Below are 16950 nucleotides of genomic sequence, written 5' to 3' on the forward strand. Positions count from 1 at the left end.
AACTCGCCCTCCCCCCAGAGAGCAGCTTTGCACTTGAGCTGACCGTTAAACATGCTTTGCTGGGTTGCCATAGGAGGGCTGAGCACAAAGGCACTGGTCCTGACCCCCGAGCGGCTGTTAGCAGGGCTCCTGCGGTCTCTGGGAGAGAAAGAGAGGCGCCAATGTCGAACCTAAAGATTCTCAGGAAGCTGTCAGTACTGACACATTTCTCCCTCTGCACTGCTGCACATATATGCAAATCTCAGTGCCTCAAAAACAGAGCAGCAGATCAGCCTCAATTTATTCCCCCCTTCTGCTTCTCTCTCCTCCTTTCTCTCATCCGCTTTCTTTTGCCGCTGCTCTGCTAATGAAGATTTTCTTGCCCTGCCTCCCCCTCACAGGAGAGAAGTGGAACAGAGAGCTCAGCAGTGTTTGAGTGTGGGGGAGCGGTCATGTACTCAAGTGTTTCTCATTAATGAATGATAATCGAGCCATCATATCTCATGTAAAGAGCTCTGTGACTAATTGTGCTACACTGTTTGCTGGGAGGATCTGCCTGATCTCTCTTCCAAAAGGCTTTAGTGAGTCACCGTCAACATATATGTGAGATTTTCTCACCTGGATTGAGTTCTGACTCACTGTTGTGCCAGATTTGTCTATACAGAGACCAGCTGGCTGTTTTTCAGTGGTAGCTGTAGCTTGTTCAAAAGCCAGTCTGCTAGGGTACTTTCATGGTTTTGGGCATGTTTAGTCATTGTAATACCATGTTTTTTTTTGTACAAGTTACAGCTACAATTGTGTATTACATTGTAAGGCTGAATCATTACGTATACCTAATTATATTCTTTCTTAAAATGGTATCATGGTGATATCATGTATGTAACCCTGGACCGCAAAACCGGTCATAAGGGCCAATTTGTAATTAAGATTTATACATCACAAATGAATAAATAAGCTTTCCAGTGATGTATGGTTTGTTAGGACAGGACAATTTTTGGTTGAGATACAACTATATGAATATCTGGAATTTGAGGGTGCAAAAAAGTCTAAATATTGAGAAAATCACCTTTAAAGTTGTCCAAATGAAGTCCTTAGCAATGTATACTATTAATACATATAGGAAATTTACAAAATATTTTAATGGAACTTGATCTTTACTTAATATCCTAATCATTTTTACCCGTACAATGTATTGTTGGCTATTGGCACAAATATACCCTTGAGATGCATGACAGATTTTGTGCTCCAGGGTCATATATATATATATATATATATATATATATATATATATATATATATATATATATATATATATATATATATATATATATATATATATATATATATATATATATATATATTGTAGTAGGCATGGTATCTTGGTATTATTTGATACATTGGAGTCCCATTCAAAAACACCAATACGTTTCTAATTATATCCCTTTGAAAGGGAAGTGTATACAAGAACCACAAAGGGCCTAAGACAGAGCCTTGTGGAAATCCATACTTCACTGTGATTTTCTGTGATGCCAACATAATAAGCCTGAACCACTACTTATGCTTATTTAACGAGTTAGCGTAACACAGAGTAAATGTTAATGTGATGGTTATGCCAGATTGCTCTATACAGAGACCAGGTGGTTGTATATCAGTGGTAGCTGTAGCCTGCTTGGGTACTTTCATGGTTTTGGACATGTTTTGTCATTGTGGACATTGTTATACTATGTTAATGACATGGTAGTTTTTTTAACAAGCTAATGTTGTGTATTACATTGTAAGGCTGAATCATTACGTGTACCTAATTATAATCTTTCTGATAGTGGTACCATGGGGATATCATATATATTGTAGACATGGGATCATCCCTTACGAAAATGAACCATGGTTTTAATACAAATAAAACCCAAAAAACATGGTTATTATAGTTAAACTATGGTAACCTCAAATTAACCATGGCTTTGCTACACTAACCATAGTTTAACCGTGGTATTTGTGGTAAAACTGTGGTTATATAAATGGTAATCAATTAGCAAAAAAACATGGTTACTACACTTTTACTATGATAAAGCCATGGTTCATTTTGGTAAGGGATGGTAATACCATGGTTTTGTTTGATACATTGGAGTGTCAAAAACAAGATGTTTCTTGATTATATTACTTGAAAGAGAGGCGTATTCAAGAATAGCAAAGGGCCTAAGACCGAACCTTGTGGAACTCCATATTTCACTTGCTTGATTTTTTGTGATGCCAACATAAGGCTAAAACAACTCTTATGGTTAATTATTTCATGGGTTAGCATGACACAGAGTAATAGTTAATGTGAAGATTAAAGCCACAATATGTAGGTTTTTTTTACCGCTAGAGGCCGCTTATTGAAAACTAAATTAAGTTTTGAGATGGTATCCCTTCACAAGCTCACACTGGACATTAAAAGGAGATGCATGATGAGTGAAAATAAGTTTAATTTTTCGCTGCTTATTCAAAACAAAGGTATATCTTGATGACGCCAGGATTTGGCGGGGCTTTTATTCTGCCACAGATGAGCACTTCTACTTCTTCTACTCGTGCATGTTGGTTAACGCGGTTCTGTTTTATCATATTACACACATTTGAGTGTGTTAGTGATGTTATAATGCTACCCTGTGTGTTCGCTCAGCACTACTATGAGACACTTGTTCACACTGCAGTGAGCGAGATCGATATTAGGCATGGTAAAACATGGTACTCGCGGTAAACCAAGAACACCAGATTTAAACATTAAGACTAACTGTGTTGAGCTGGAGAACAATGATTAGTTTTCTGTCCATCAATGATCCAAACAGTTGCTCACCTGTCTAATAAAACACATTTGAAAGGGTCTTTGGTGTTTCCATGGTTTTTACCATGGTCTGTGTTCTGGTTAAAATTTCTCTGGATTTAAACATTCTTGGAAACATTTGAGATAATGTAAGTACACAAGTAAACAAAATATACACCATAACACCATTCTAGTGGTTTTTGGATATTTTGATCCAAAAATCTTACATATTAATATGGTGACAAGGTTTTATGGACATGTACGATTTTTAAACATGGTATCATATTAATACCATATATATGATGATACCTTTGATACCTTTTAATATGATCCAAAAACACTTACTATCATGTATATTAAGAATATGGATGGATGTTGTGTGTATTATCTGAGTAGATTCTGCTAATGATGTCTGCATTGCTCTATGGAGCGGTGTGAGTATGGTTGTGATTGAGAATGAGTTTAGTCGTGTCTCCAGCAGTAGCCCCGAATCTGTGCTTAGCCCCAGGCTCTTGTGCTGACAGAGAGGGGAGGTGATTAATTGCCTTGGAGGGAACAGTTGCAGGAATTATTAATGGCTGCAGGATTAATCTGTTTTCTCTGGTTGGCCCATTAGTATGGGCGACCCTGGTGGCTGGAAGATTTTTCTCTTGGTCTGGAGCTCCCTGGCAGCCAGTAGGACTGGGCTGTCTTTCTTTTCATCAGTCACTTTTCTTTGTCTTTCTCTTCATGTGTCTGGAAAATTCCCATCCTCAGCTGGCTGTTTCAACAAACTCCAAACTCTGTGTGGCAGGTGGAATTGATTAATGTCACAGCATATTAGGGGAAGTGCTGTAAACACAGTGTGTCCCTGTTTTAACGGTCCAAGCACTGTGATTCCTCTGCGTACCTGTCCTGGTCTGTGTGTGGGTTTGCATCTAAAATGGGAAAGCGCATTGGAGATTTTTATGGAACATGTTCAGCTCTCGACTTCAAGCTTTAGGTGGGGGGACTCGAGCAACATGACTTGACTTGAGACTGACTTGAGTTGAAAATTTAATGGGATCCCCTGGTGTTGAGACTTGTATGGCTTAATATAACATAAATGATGTCTCTTACTGAAATATGTAGTAGAAAACCCATGAAAGATCTACATTATTTAAAAAATCTATTTTATATTTGGACCATGGGCGGCGCCATCTTGTTTGCGTTTTAGGTTGATGACGTAGAATGGTTGCACTCGGCAATCAGCTGGCGTTACCCGTAGCTATTTTTACCACAACGCAATTTGAAAATTGTTTCAGAGTTAAACAAAACCAATGAATTGCTTTGTAATTGTACTTAAAACACACTCAAACATACATGTGCTCACAAACTCTCTCTCTCACAGACTCACACACACACCAACAGATCACCCTCATTCACGATTCCCTGTGTTGATATCATAGATAGACTGTTGATATGCAGTAGATTAACTGTAATGCCTAATGTATCCAGCAGAGGGAACTATCTAGGTCGGAGCATGGGATAGGGGAACGTGAGGAAGAGAGGCAGGATGTTTTGGTGATGATGTTGGTTCGTGCATTTAAGTCACTGAGCACAAGCTCAGTGACTTAAAACCTCAATCTTTAAACTTTCATCTTTAAGACACGAATAACATTCCCTACTTTTGTTCACTAATACAACTTGAAGGAGTGAATGAAGACGAGTGCGTGAAGTCGGACAGCTGTTGTGTGTAAATCGGCTGTACACTCGTTATTGCGGCGCAACGTAAGACTGAATGAGTGCACTCAAACATGTCCACTATGGTGTCGGACAACACTACAAATGGCCGTCCCTTCAAATAATGCCCTATTTCAGGGTATAAGGGGTCGATTTCAGATTTAGCCCCTGTCGTGGTCGAGACTGAGCAGCCAACATCTCGATTGAGACAGCAGTCTGTCAGGTGTGCGCGCCCGCCGATCTGTTTGTGACTTGTGTAGGTGAGTTTGTGTGCACATGTATGTTTGAGTGTGTTTTAAGTACAATTACAAAGCAATTCATTGGTTTTGTTTAACTCTGAAACAATTTTCGAGTTGCGTTGTGGTAAAAATAGCTACGGGTAACGCCAGCTGATTGAGGAGTGCAACCATTCTACGTCATCAACCTAGAACGCAAACAAAATGGTGCCGCCCATGTTTTTTTTTAAATAACATAGATCTTTCATGGGTTTTCTACTACATATTTCAGTAAGAGACATAATTTATGTCATATTAAGCCATACAAGTCTCAACACCACGGGGATCCCTTTAAGGACTTGCGTCATGATTAACTTGACTTTGACTTGGGAACCAATGGCTCAAAACTTGACTTGGACTTGAACTGCATGACTCGACAATTAATTTATAAGAACTGTAATGAAATTATTACATTTGTGGCCCGTGCTGGCAAAATGAGTAGTAATGCGCACAGGAAAAAAATGTCGATTTTGAGCATTTCACAAAAATTAGTTAAGTAAACTCTTGTCTAGTGATCCCAATGCTCCAAATAGCAATTAAACATCTAAAATGATGATGATCAGATTTGACACATGCGCAAAGACTCACATAGCACACAATCCTATGCTTAAAAAATTATATCAGAAAGAAAAAATAATAATCTGTCATGGCGAGTATTCAAGCAAACATTATCTGTTATATCTTTTGTGAACATTTGGTTAATTGTTGGGGGAAAACATCTGATGTGTAACATTATATTAGATCTGTGCATTACAGCAGATATTAATATATAGACTGTCTGTTTAATTTATGTTAATCGGATGGTATCATATAAAAAATGTTGAATATGTATTTTTCTATAGATATTTGGTTTTGACCTGTGTGTGTCAAATTTGGTGTTATTACCAGGGATTTTAAGGTATGATTTCTAGGTGATTTTGTTTTAGAAACAAACTCGATTTTTTAAACTCGATGTTTCTCAGAATCAACTTCAAACAGGTGTAGCTCGGTCATTTTTTGTCTGATTCAAACCAATCAAATTTTCAAATAAAATCGTATTAACAGTATATAGCACAAGTAGTTGACCATTGTGCTGTACAGAAAAAGACAAAAGATATATATTTAAAAAAATGGACAGATAAGAAAAAATTTAATAAACGCAAACCAATGATAAAGGGAGTTAACATCAAAACACCAATCAGAAAAAAATGTCAACCTTAAAACTCAAAAACATTTGAAGGCCTTGGAGAAAAGGTTGTTTTTTAAATTCAGAGTCGGTGGAGGTTAATCTTAGGGATAGAGGAAGAATATACCACAATTTTGGGCCAACAATAGGAAAGGCACGGTCACCCCTCAATTTAAGTCTAGATCTCAAAACTATCAGAAATCATTTTTAAGGTTTTTTTAATTGAGAATGTTTTTGCTCATATCGTCTCATTTTGCCAGCACAAAACACATTTAGCAAATGATGCAATATCTACAGATAAACAATGCTAGTCACAGAACCACCGGCACAGAACAAAAAATAGAGAAGGTAGAAGAGAATCTCCCAAGAGCATTACTTTTCGATGTAAAGACTGGATAAATGGACCATATTCATAAAAGGAGATTTGCTGTATGCACATTTTACAATGGCGGGATATTAGACACAACCATTACAACCTCATTCTCTTCTTGAAAACTTGGTTTGAGACTTGATGGAAGGCTCTTAAGGCCTATTTGTGACCTGAACATGTGTGACTTTCTCCCACCTCAGTCACCACAGAAAGCTCTGCAGAAATAAAAATGATCATCTTCCACAGTGTTCAAAATTTCCCCTGACCTTTGCGTGTTTGTTTTTTTCAATGGCTGTTTTGATAATGGGCAAGCACATTTGACCATATTTAAGTACATTCAGCAGAAAGCTGTTCAGATTTACCCAGAATTCTGGCTGCCTTCATTCATAAAGTGCTGCTCGTGTTCGTTTGGTAGGTAATTTGGGGAATGTATTTTCTGATAATAAAAGTGTAGCACTCTCAGCTCCCGTTTAACACACTTGATGAAAAAAGTGCACAGGGACCTATTCATACCTTTCATTTTAGTCCAATTCTGCAGCAGGGGAAATCGTTGAGTAAATTCCATATGATTAAACCAGCCGACAGCCTCTTCCTTCCAGGAGACGCGTGTGCATTGAATTCACCGCAGTGAGGAAGCTGTAAGTGTCTGTGAGCATTCATGACATGCTCTAATCATTAAGGTACTTAGAGTTAGATTGGAAAAAACGTGCTGGATTTCCCTAGACTGTGATGTGATTCTCCATTGGCACTTCTGTGCGTTATCCATGATTGAGACCCTCAGAGTTTGTCAGATTTGTTTTATTAGGCTTTGACTTGACTCAAAGACGTTATTACATTATTATTTCTAGTCATTTATTCCAGCTCGTCTTAACTCATTAACATGGATAATACCTCTAGAGCTAGATCACAACGCTCCAGCTGTCTGTGTTTATTACCCCCACTGAGTGCATGTGTTGACGTCCCTCCTCCCACCCTTCACTGCCCATGGCTACAAGACAAACAGCCGTTTCAGGAACACATATGATTGAACACAATAAAAACCAGAGAGTGTTTCCTCCTGTACGGATCCTTTGGGGATCTCCAACAATGAAATCCATCCTGAACATTTATGATACTATTGGATTTCTGGCATTTGTGGTCTTCTATGGACAAGTGTGAAACGTCACACATGTAATCAAGGCTTTAATGAGATTAAAGTCTACCAGAAAATGAAAATATTGTCCACTAGAAAGAAATTCATGGTATTTTTGATTTAAAAAAAAGGGAGTTTTTATTGCTCACGTGTGGGTGCTGAGGCCTCGCGTTATAAGCAATTGTTTCAATGGTTCACTGTTCGTTTTATCACACCACACATTTCATGACGGCTCTTTTTTTTTTTTTTTATACTTTATTTATTGTATTTTGTTAAACACAACAAAACCATACAACACACAAATTAACTCTATTCACTTACACATAGAACCCACAAATAATTCCACCCCATCTAACAATAACACCTGCGCACTTATATACATAAAAAAAGGACAATAAAATAAATATAATAGTTCCTCCTTGTTCATATTATTTTCTATGTGTCTTCTTCAATAACTTCTTTCAAAATTGCAGATTCAATAATTTTGAACATTCACCATCACTTGTTGGTATTATTTGAGACCAGACATTACGGGACACGCAATATTACAACATATGTTGTGTATCGGAAAGGAAGAATGTTAAGTAAATATACATGACGGCTCTTTTAGAGGCCTGTCTAGCGAACCACAAGTCTTTCAGAACGTTTCAAATTAAAAGCTCACAATTTCAAAATCACTAAAGACAAATTAATTGTGAGTAACTGGTGTTGTAATTTCTTAGGTGCGCACCGCCCGCTTTAAGCGGTGCTCGAACTCGGGTCTTTCTGCATGGAAGTCTGACGCTCTAACAATGAGGTTAAAGGCTGCAACATTTTTACGCAAGCCACTAGACTACAGCGTCTCTTGACATGGGGGGAGTTTACCTGCACAGCTCTCATTAGCTCACCTCTGTTACGCTATCATGACAGATATATTTCAGAACCAGCCTCTATCAAAACAATCTGGCGGCGCACGTGGGCCAGATATTATCGCTGGCGGGCCAATTTTGGCCAGTTGTCGACCACTGATATAGGCAGCGCACAACACGTGTACGCTCTGCTTATCACACACACAGGGATGAGCAGCAGCACACACACATTTAAATATTACAAATAAAAGGATTTTTCTCTGAAAAAAGCATTCAGTCTTTCCACTCGCATATAAATAGTGAATCCACCATGGTGCGAGTGCAACTGGCTTTTAAAGGGAAAGGGAGATGAGGCTCTGATTGGTTTATTGCGCGTTACGCCCAAAACACACCCATGACTCATTAAGAGACGAGGGACGACCCTTTTGGTCCATGTACCGGGCGAGCCAACCATTTTTCATGTCGTTAAACTAGCAAAAGTGCACTTGTGACATGCGCTTTAGACCATGCGCTCAGATCGTTAAAATAGGGCCCTTAATCTTCAAGAACTACAAATGCTCAAGAAATCTCAATTCCAGGCTAGTGTCAGTTCTGTCCGATTTTTCAGGGGAGATTCTGTGATTCCTAACGCTGCATTACTGTAGCTAAGATCCGCCTGTGCGAGGCTCTCAACAGTCTTCAATTCTGAAACCGGAGCCACTCGATCGATAGCACAAGAGATGATGCTGATCTGGCTGGCATTAGCATCTCTATTCTGTGGGAAAGCAAAGACTCTCAATTCCACCCCTTGATCTTAGCTGGCCGCTTTTTCATTTCATTTGGCAGCGCTCAGCACAAGATGCACAGCGAGAGCATCTGTCAACCTGTGAGAACGGCAGAATCTGGCTCACTTCAAACAGCTCATACGGATGAAATCTGTAACCTGACCAAGATTTGAGTCACGAAACACGACATAAGCTAAAGCCAGCTTATCAGATGTTGTCTTTTTGTTTGTCTCGTCCTATTAAACCTGGGCGCTAGGAAAGCAAAAACCTTGTAAACAATCTTTCAGAGCATGTATCTGAAGCACACTGTCACACTGCAGTAAGAAGAGAATTTCACACTACCGAGACATGAATGAACAGATCAGTTGGGTCAACAACAAAGAGAATTTATTTTCTTTGATAAAAACACTTTTTCTTATCAAACCGAGCAATAGAAGCGCATTTGAAATGAGGTAAGACGATTCCAGAAGAGAGATCTAAACATAATATAACTACAAAGAAACATCACAAACACAGTCTAATGGAGATGCTCTTCTCCAGCCAATGGTTGCGTAGAGCTGCTGAGTCTCGGGATTCTGCATTGGCTGGAGAGGCAACTTCTAAAAGGCCAGATATCGATCCGGCAAGATAATTTCCCATTGATTGCTCTAGTTGGGGGCTGCTGTGAAGCAGTTTATTACCCATACTGCAGCACAGGAGCCAGCCCAGTAATAGGTGCAGTGGGTACGCAGCATTGCTGGAACTCCATCAACTACCTACGCTCAGATCAAGCTCTGAACTCAAGGATTTATGTAATCTAACAGGACTGCTTATAGTCTGGAAAAAACAACATGGGCCATTCGAATAACTATAACTGTTGGAAACTTAAAGGGTTAGTTCAACAAAAATTCAAATTCCCTCATGATTTACTCACCTTCAAGTCATCCTAGGTGTGTATGACATTCTTCTTTCAGAGGAATACAATCAGAGTTATATTAAAAAATGTCCTGGCTAATCCCAGCTTTATAATGGCAGTGAATGGGAGCCCAAAAGAGTGCATCCATCCATTATAAAAGTGCTCTACACAGCTCCACTGGGGTTAATAAAGGCCTTCTGAAGCGAATCGATGGGTTTGTGTAAGAAAAATATGCATATTTAACACGCTATAAAGTAAAATATCTAGCCTCCGCAAGAGCGCCTTCTGTATACAACTTACGGAAAAAGTGTTACTGACGTGACGTCGGACGTAGCGGAAGCATTTTGAATGCTTGAAGAGGCGTTACACTTTTTTCATAAGCTAAATTCATAAGCTGGTCTTGCAAAAGCTTATTATTTTAATTTATAACGTGTTCAATATGGATAATTTTCTTACACAAACACATCTCTTCAGAAGGCCTTTATTAACCCCCGGAGTCGTGTGGAGCACTTTTATAATGGAGGGATGCACTTTTCTGGGCTTCAAATTTTGGGCTGCCATTCACTGCCATTATAAAGCTGGAAAGAGCCAGGACATTTTTAATATAACTCTGACTGTATTCGTCTGAAAGAAGAAACACCTAGGATGGCTTGAAGGTGAGTAAATCATGGGGTAACGTTAATTTTTGGGTGAACTATCCCTTTAAGGGCAGATAAAAAAATACAAGTAAAATGTAACAAGGAACTTAAAACAATAGACCTAAAACTTAAAATCATCTTCTCAGCTTGAGCTATAGTTGAATATCCAATCTGTTCTTTTCCATACAACAAAAGCTTCAAAAAGGACAAAACAATACTCCAAAAAAGGGGGTCAGTACAACTTACATTGTGCGCTTTATGTGACCCTAGACCACAAAACACCAGTCATAAGGGTACATTTTTTAAAATAGGGATTTATACATCATCTGAAAGCTGAATAAATAAGCTTTCCATTGATGAATGGTTTGCTATATTTGGCAGAGATACAACTATTTGAAAATCCTTTAAAGTTGTCCAAATTAAGTCCTTAGCAATGCATATTACTACTAATAATAATGCATTTGTTATATATTTACGGTAGGAAATGTACCAAATGTATTGATGGAATATGATCCTTACTGAATATCCTTATAATTTTTGGCATAAAAGAAAAATGGATAATTTTGACCCATACAATTTATTGTTGGCTATTTCCACGAATATACCCGTGAGACGCAGGACTGGTTTTGTGCTCCTCAGTCATGTATTCTTATTTCCATTTAAAGTAATTGAATAGTTTTGTGCGAAAAACAGATTAAAATTGAAATTGTTATTCACTGATAATCAATGTACTGTAAGTATGGAGTGCCACAAGGCTCAGTCTCGGGCCCTTTGTTATTCTCCGTACACACACTCCCTTTAGATGATATTATGAGAAAACATGGCATTAGCTTTCACTGTGATGCTGATAAAACTAACTAAAAAAACTATACTGTAAGACTGAGAACATTTTAAGTGTTTACTATCATTTGTTTTTAGACGAGGGTAACACTTTTACTCAATTTGACAAAACTGCCTCATTCTCATCTGTTTTCCTCTACTACAACACCCATGGCCTTCCTAATGACAAAACCCAATCCAAACTGGACTTTAACAATGGTTAAGTCATTTGCAGTCTTTACATGGTTAAATGTATTTACAGAAGCTCAACAAATATGCAATAAGAGCGAAACACTGGTAGAAATCAATAAGGCAATATTCCTTGCAAGATTAACCGAGTGCATTAAAACGGCATTTGGAAAGAAAAAGAAGACATTAAGACAGATTTTAAAGAATAAACAAGATGGAAGATTTGAGTCTATTGACTTCCCTACAGATGGTACTGTATGTTCCCAATAACAACATCCATGCAGTTGAATGTTGAACATCATTCGAGGAACGTTAGTTGGTTGTCAATCAAAATTCCCTGAATTTCTTGCTCTTCACATGTAACAGATGGGCTGTTCTGTGAACGCATCATGCATCCCGAGTAACGGCGTGTTAGTGTGACTTTTACCGCGCTGCAGTCACTATATGTACGATGAGAGAGTGTGAAAAAGGTGTTGGACGTGTGACTGTGTGTGTGTAAACAGATTCATAAATTCCCTCTTCCTGATCCCAGCCTTCAGCTCAGCGGGGCAGCTTTTCGTTGTTTGACAGGGAGCTTTGAAAAGGTCACCGGGACTCGAATCGCCATTAACCTCGCCCCTCCCCATTCTCTCACACAGGGAAACTGGAGAGCCAGAGCCACCAAAGTGCCAAGAAGTGTTTAATGCAGCCGGCCTGACCTGAACAAAGACATGGCGGTCAAGAGACGAGGAACAGAGGATCCCCGTGGAAGCCACCGCGCCCAAAATACACATCATTCCCTTTTTCTGCAATAAAAGGCTGAAAGCTACTTGTGTATCTGTTCTTTCATACGTTTCAGTATTATATTTTTGTTGTCTTTTTTGCCATTTAATTAACCAGCTCCCTTTTAATCTCAATTGGATTCCCAGCTCATAAAGCCGGCTGAGCCAGAAGCGGTTGGCTGAGCAAGGAATGTTCTGCTGACTGAAGAGGCGATTGTGCTGGAGCTGCTCTTGTTCTGTGGGGCTCGCGGCCTCTCAGGGTTTTGGTTGTGCTGCTCTCAGAGTGATTGAGTGTCTTCTTTGTGACACAGGCATCTCTGCACCAGAAAGAGCAAATGACTGCCTCCATTAACGCTAGATTGCATGATGGGAACTGCATTCGAGTAGCCATGGAGCATATATTCCCCTCTTCTTCTGTACATTTCCACACGGGTAAATGCATCAGCATGACGAGCGGTTCGCTCGCATATGCGTTCTGTTGTTCTGGGATCGCTTCGTTTTGATCTTTGTGTCATTTGTGAATCCTTTCGGGTAATTCTCACAAAATAATAACAATAAAGGAAAAAAGAAAAGTCAGTTTCCCACTAAATTACAATACCTGTAATGCAAAAATTTGCTTTCATTTTTTTAAATGTTTCTTCTTATTAAAATAATAGTTATTTAAAATAAATATTTATTTTTTTAATAAATATATATTTAAATATAATATATTTTTTTTACAAAAAATGTGAATTATACTTATTTTATATTTCACATTTACGGTACACTACTAACAATTGAGAAAGGATGAAATGTGCTTAATCGTCATTAAAATAAAGTTTAAATGAATCAATTACATTTTATATTATATGTACTACCGGCCAACATTTTGGAAACGCCTTGTTTTTGAAAAAAGTCTCTTCTGCTCACCAAGGCTGTGTTTATTTGATCAGAAATACAATAACAGTAATACTGTGAAATATTATTAAAATGTAAAAACTGTTTTCTACATGAATATATTGTCAAATGTAATTTATTCCTGTGATCAAAGCTGAATTTATTATCATTACTCCAGTCTTCAGTGTCACATGATCCTTCGATAATCATTAATATTATCAATGTTCAAACATCGGTTTATTTGGAAATGATACACTGTCATTCAAAAGTCAAAAGAAAAGAAAGGGAAAATACTTTTTAGCAAATGCACATTAAACTGATAAAATAAGACAGTGGGGTCTTTTATGAAATAAATAAATATTACAAAATATTTGTTATTATTATAAATTCTGTTCTTTTGAACTTTCTATTCATCAAAGAATCCGGAAAAAAAATCCACAAAAATGTTAAACAGCACTGCTGTTTTTAACATTGATAATAATCATAAATGTTTCTTGAGCATCAAATCATCATTAGAGTGATTTCTGAAGGATCATGTGACACTGAAGACTGGAGGAATGATGCTGAAGATACAGCTATCACAGAAATACATTACATTTGACATAGAAAACAGTTATTTTACATTTTAATAATATTTCACAGTATTTCTGTTTTTACTATATTTTTGATCAAATAAATGCAGCCTTGGTGAGCAGAAGAGACTCCTTTCAGTACACCTTAATGTTTCCAAATATTTGACCATCATATTGTAATGTGCCAAATGAATTTCCCAAATTGCGAACGCGTTTGAGTCTCAGATTGACCCTTCTGAAAAGCCTCCGTTGTGTAAAGGCCGTGAGCAGCGACTCAAACGGGCTCATCTGAAGCAGCGATGGGTCTGGGACGCTGCTTTGTGCCGAAGTACAAAAGACGTTTCTCTGGGAGAGCCGAAGAGCTTCCAAAGTTCAGTTTTTCAGAGTTTTGATCTTGGGTGGGCTTCAATGCACGGGATACATACGTGAAAAATGTTTCTCAATAAAACAACAATATTGTGGAGCATTCAAACTAATTCCCTGCATTTGTTTAAGCAAACAGTATGAGCCATTAAAAGCACGACTCAAGTGTGAAGGAGCTAATTATCCTGTGAAAAGCGTCAGTTTTTGCATCTGAATGAGGGGGCATTTTAAAAGAGGCTTAGGTTGTAGGAGGAATGTCAGCAGCAGGTCTTCCTGTTCTCGGTCAGCACTTTCCTCGCAGGCGTTTCCTTCTCTTACCACGGTTTGACAGGCCTCACTCTGTTAACCTCGAATAAAGAAAGTGCAAATGAGCATACCTGTGGCTACAGACACGACGCTGCCCCCCAGAGAACGATCTCCCCACGGCTCAGATTCGGCTGGTTTGTTATCAGCCGGCGGGAAGCCATCTTTGTTTTGAGGAGCTCTCTAGTGTGAAAGAGTAACAAGCATACCTGCACATTGACAAATAGCATTTGGACATTATTAGGACATTTTTGAGTGTTAAAAATGTGTTCGCTGTATTAACACGTATGTCTGGGCTTGGTCATGCCTCGAAGGCAATGCTGTCAGTCATCATGCACTAACCGAAAGCAAAAACATTACAGATAATCATGTTCTCTCAGCCACAATGTCAAGTGTTTAATCATTTAACTCCTCCTCTTTTAAAGGGGTGATTGATTTATGATTTCACTGAGTGTGTAATGTTGCTGTTTGAGCATAAACAATATTTGCAAAGTTCAAAGCAAAGGGAGATATTTTCTTTTTTTTTAAATAGTTTTTTAAGGACTACAAGAATCGGCTGGTGGGGACTACACAAGCTTCCTCCCGGGTTAGTGACATCACTAACAAGGAATTTACATAAACCCCGCCCCACAGAACACACAACAAAGGGGGAGATTATCATAGAGACAGAGCGACACGCGTCATAATCTGAAAGCCACGCCCACTGGGGGGGGAACAAACAAACCGTCTCCATTGACTTTCTATTGCGGGAAGCGATTTCCTTGTCATTTCAGACTTATTACAAAAAAAAAAAACGAACAATGTCTATAAGCTGATATGTGACAAGGTGTACAGAAAACAAACTAAAAAACCCAGGAACAAAACACTAGAAGTTTTTATAAGCTGTTGACCCGAAAAACGAGCGTTTAAAGACATAAAAGGGCATACATGCAATAGAGACAGAGCGGGACATGCGGGATTACGCTGAGAACTTCGCACACTGAAGGGGAAAGTAATCAGCGACAGGAAATTTAATATACAAAACTGACATTTGGATATTTGACAACATGTTTACTGCACACGTAGGCATACTGAGACACACTGAGGGTCAGGATCCCCAAAAATTGACCTATTCTTCCCGCTGAAGCTTTATGTCTTATTGCCTGTATCCACTTGTCTTCTTAAACGCTCGTTTTTTGGGGTCGACAGCTTATTAAAACTTAGTTATGTGTTTTTAGCTTGTTTGCGGCACACCATGTCACATATCAGCTTTTAGACATTCGTTCAGTTTTTTTTTTGTTATAAGTGAAAAAAGACGAGGCAATCGCTTCACACAATACAAAGTCAATGGAGGGCGTTGGATTGTTTTCCCGCCCGGTGTGGGCGTGGCCTAAATACGCTCTGTCTCTATGACAGAATATGCAAATCAATGACTTGAAGATTGTAAACTCATAAATTCATCAACTAACCCTTCAGAATCGTCCTGTCTCATTCTACATGTTGGCATTTCTTCTTGGCTGCGTCCGAAAACCTAGACAGCTGACTCGCTGCCTCGCTGCCTCATCAGACAATGACTTATAATGCAGCATTTTGAGCAAGAAAGCACCTCACGAAACTGATTTCGGACAGACTGCTAAGGCAGAGTAACAGTTTAATGATCTACAGCAATACAGAGCGAGTTTTGGTGAGAACTAAACACATATTTAACTACTACATTGATAATTTCATGCTAGAAATGACAACAGAAGTGGAAAATATTGGTAAAAAATATACATTTACACACAAACTGACCAGCAAACGCTACTCTCGGACGCCATCTTTTCTTCCCAGCTCAACTGTCACTGAATGGAAAGCAGAGGATTGTGAGATATCAAAGGTAGAGAAGGATACATGTATGCTGCCTTCAAAACTCAATCAGATGAAGGTTTCTCAGAAGTGAAGCTAACATTAGATTCAGACGTAGATTGATGCCTTCATGCCTTCAAATGTGTCCTCCGAAGGCAGCATTTTCCAGGTTTCGGACGCAGCCCTTAAGTCTCTCCATTATTGTCCGACTCCAGTTTATTAACATAATAGGGTGAACAATTTCTAATTTTTTTCTGCGTGAGGTAATCAGAGCTGCTAACATGAGCTCTTGAGGCAGTTTTATTTAACCCAACTATTGTTTAAAAACGACTGTATGGCTGGCTTAAAGGGGGGGTGAAATGCTGTTTCATGCATACTGATCTTTTTACACTGTTAAAGACTTGGAATCCCATACTAAACATAGACAAAGTTTCAAAAGTTAAAGGGTTACTTCAGCGATTAGCATATGGCTTTGTATCAGTAGAAACCCTGGAGAATATTCAAATTATTGTGCTTTCCCCCCTCATATCTCCCTGAGACAAGAGATTTATGCATTTTATTTCTGGAAAAATTCCTCCTATGATGCAAAATGACGATTTTTGCATCATAGGAGGAATGTTTGCCCAGAGGCTAAAGACTACAGCCAGCAGAGGGAGCTATTTCCGCATGTTTTGAATCT

General features: G+C 38.6%; 1 protein-coding gene across 1 annotated transcript in view; it reads left to right on the plus strand.

The window, feature by feature from the left end:
* Positions 1-12380, plus strand: part of trip4 (thyroid hormone receptor interactor 4) — a 116228-nt gene extending 103848 nt beyond the window's left edge. The window contains exon 13 of the mRNA XM_067456326.1: positions 12211-12380. Within this exon, the coding sequence (XP_067312427.1) occupies positions 12211-12269 (59 nt within the window). The 3' untranslated portion in view covers positions 12270-12380. The remainder of the gene's footprint in view (positions 1-12210) is intronic.
* The last annotated feature ends 4570 nt before the right edge of the window (positions 12381-16950 follow it).

Source organism: Pseudorasbora parva, chromosome 1 (assembly GCF_024679245.1).
Source record: "Pseudorasbora parva isolate DD20220531a chromosome 1, ASM2467924v1, whole genome shotgun sequence".
Classification (NCBI taxonomy): domain Eukaryota; kingdom Metazoa; phylum Chordata; class Actinopteri; order Cypriniformes; family Gobionidae; genus Pseudorasbora; species Pseudorasbora parva.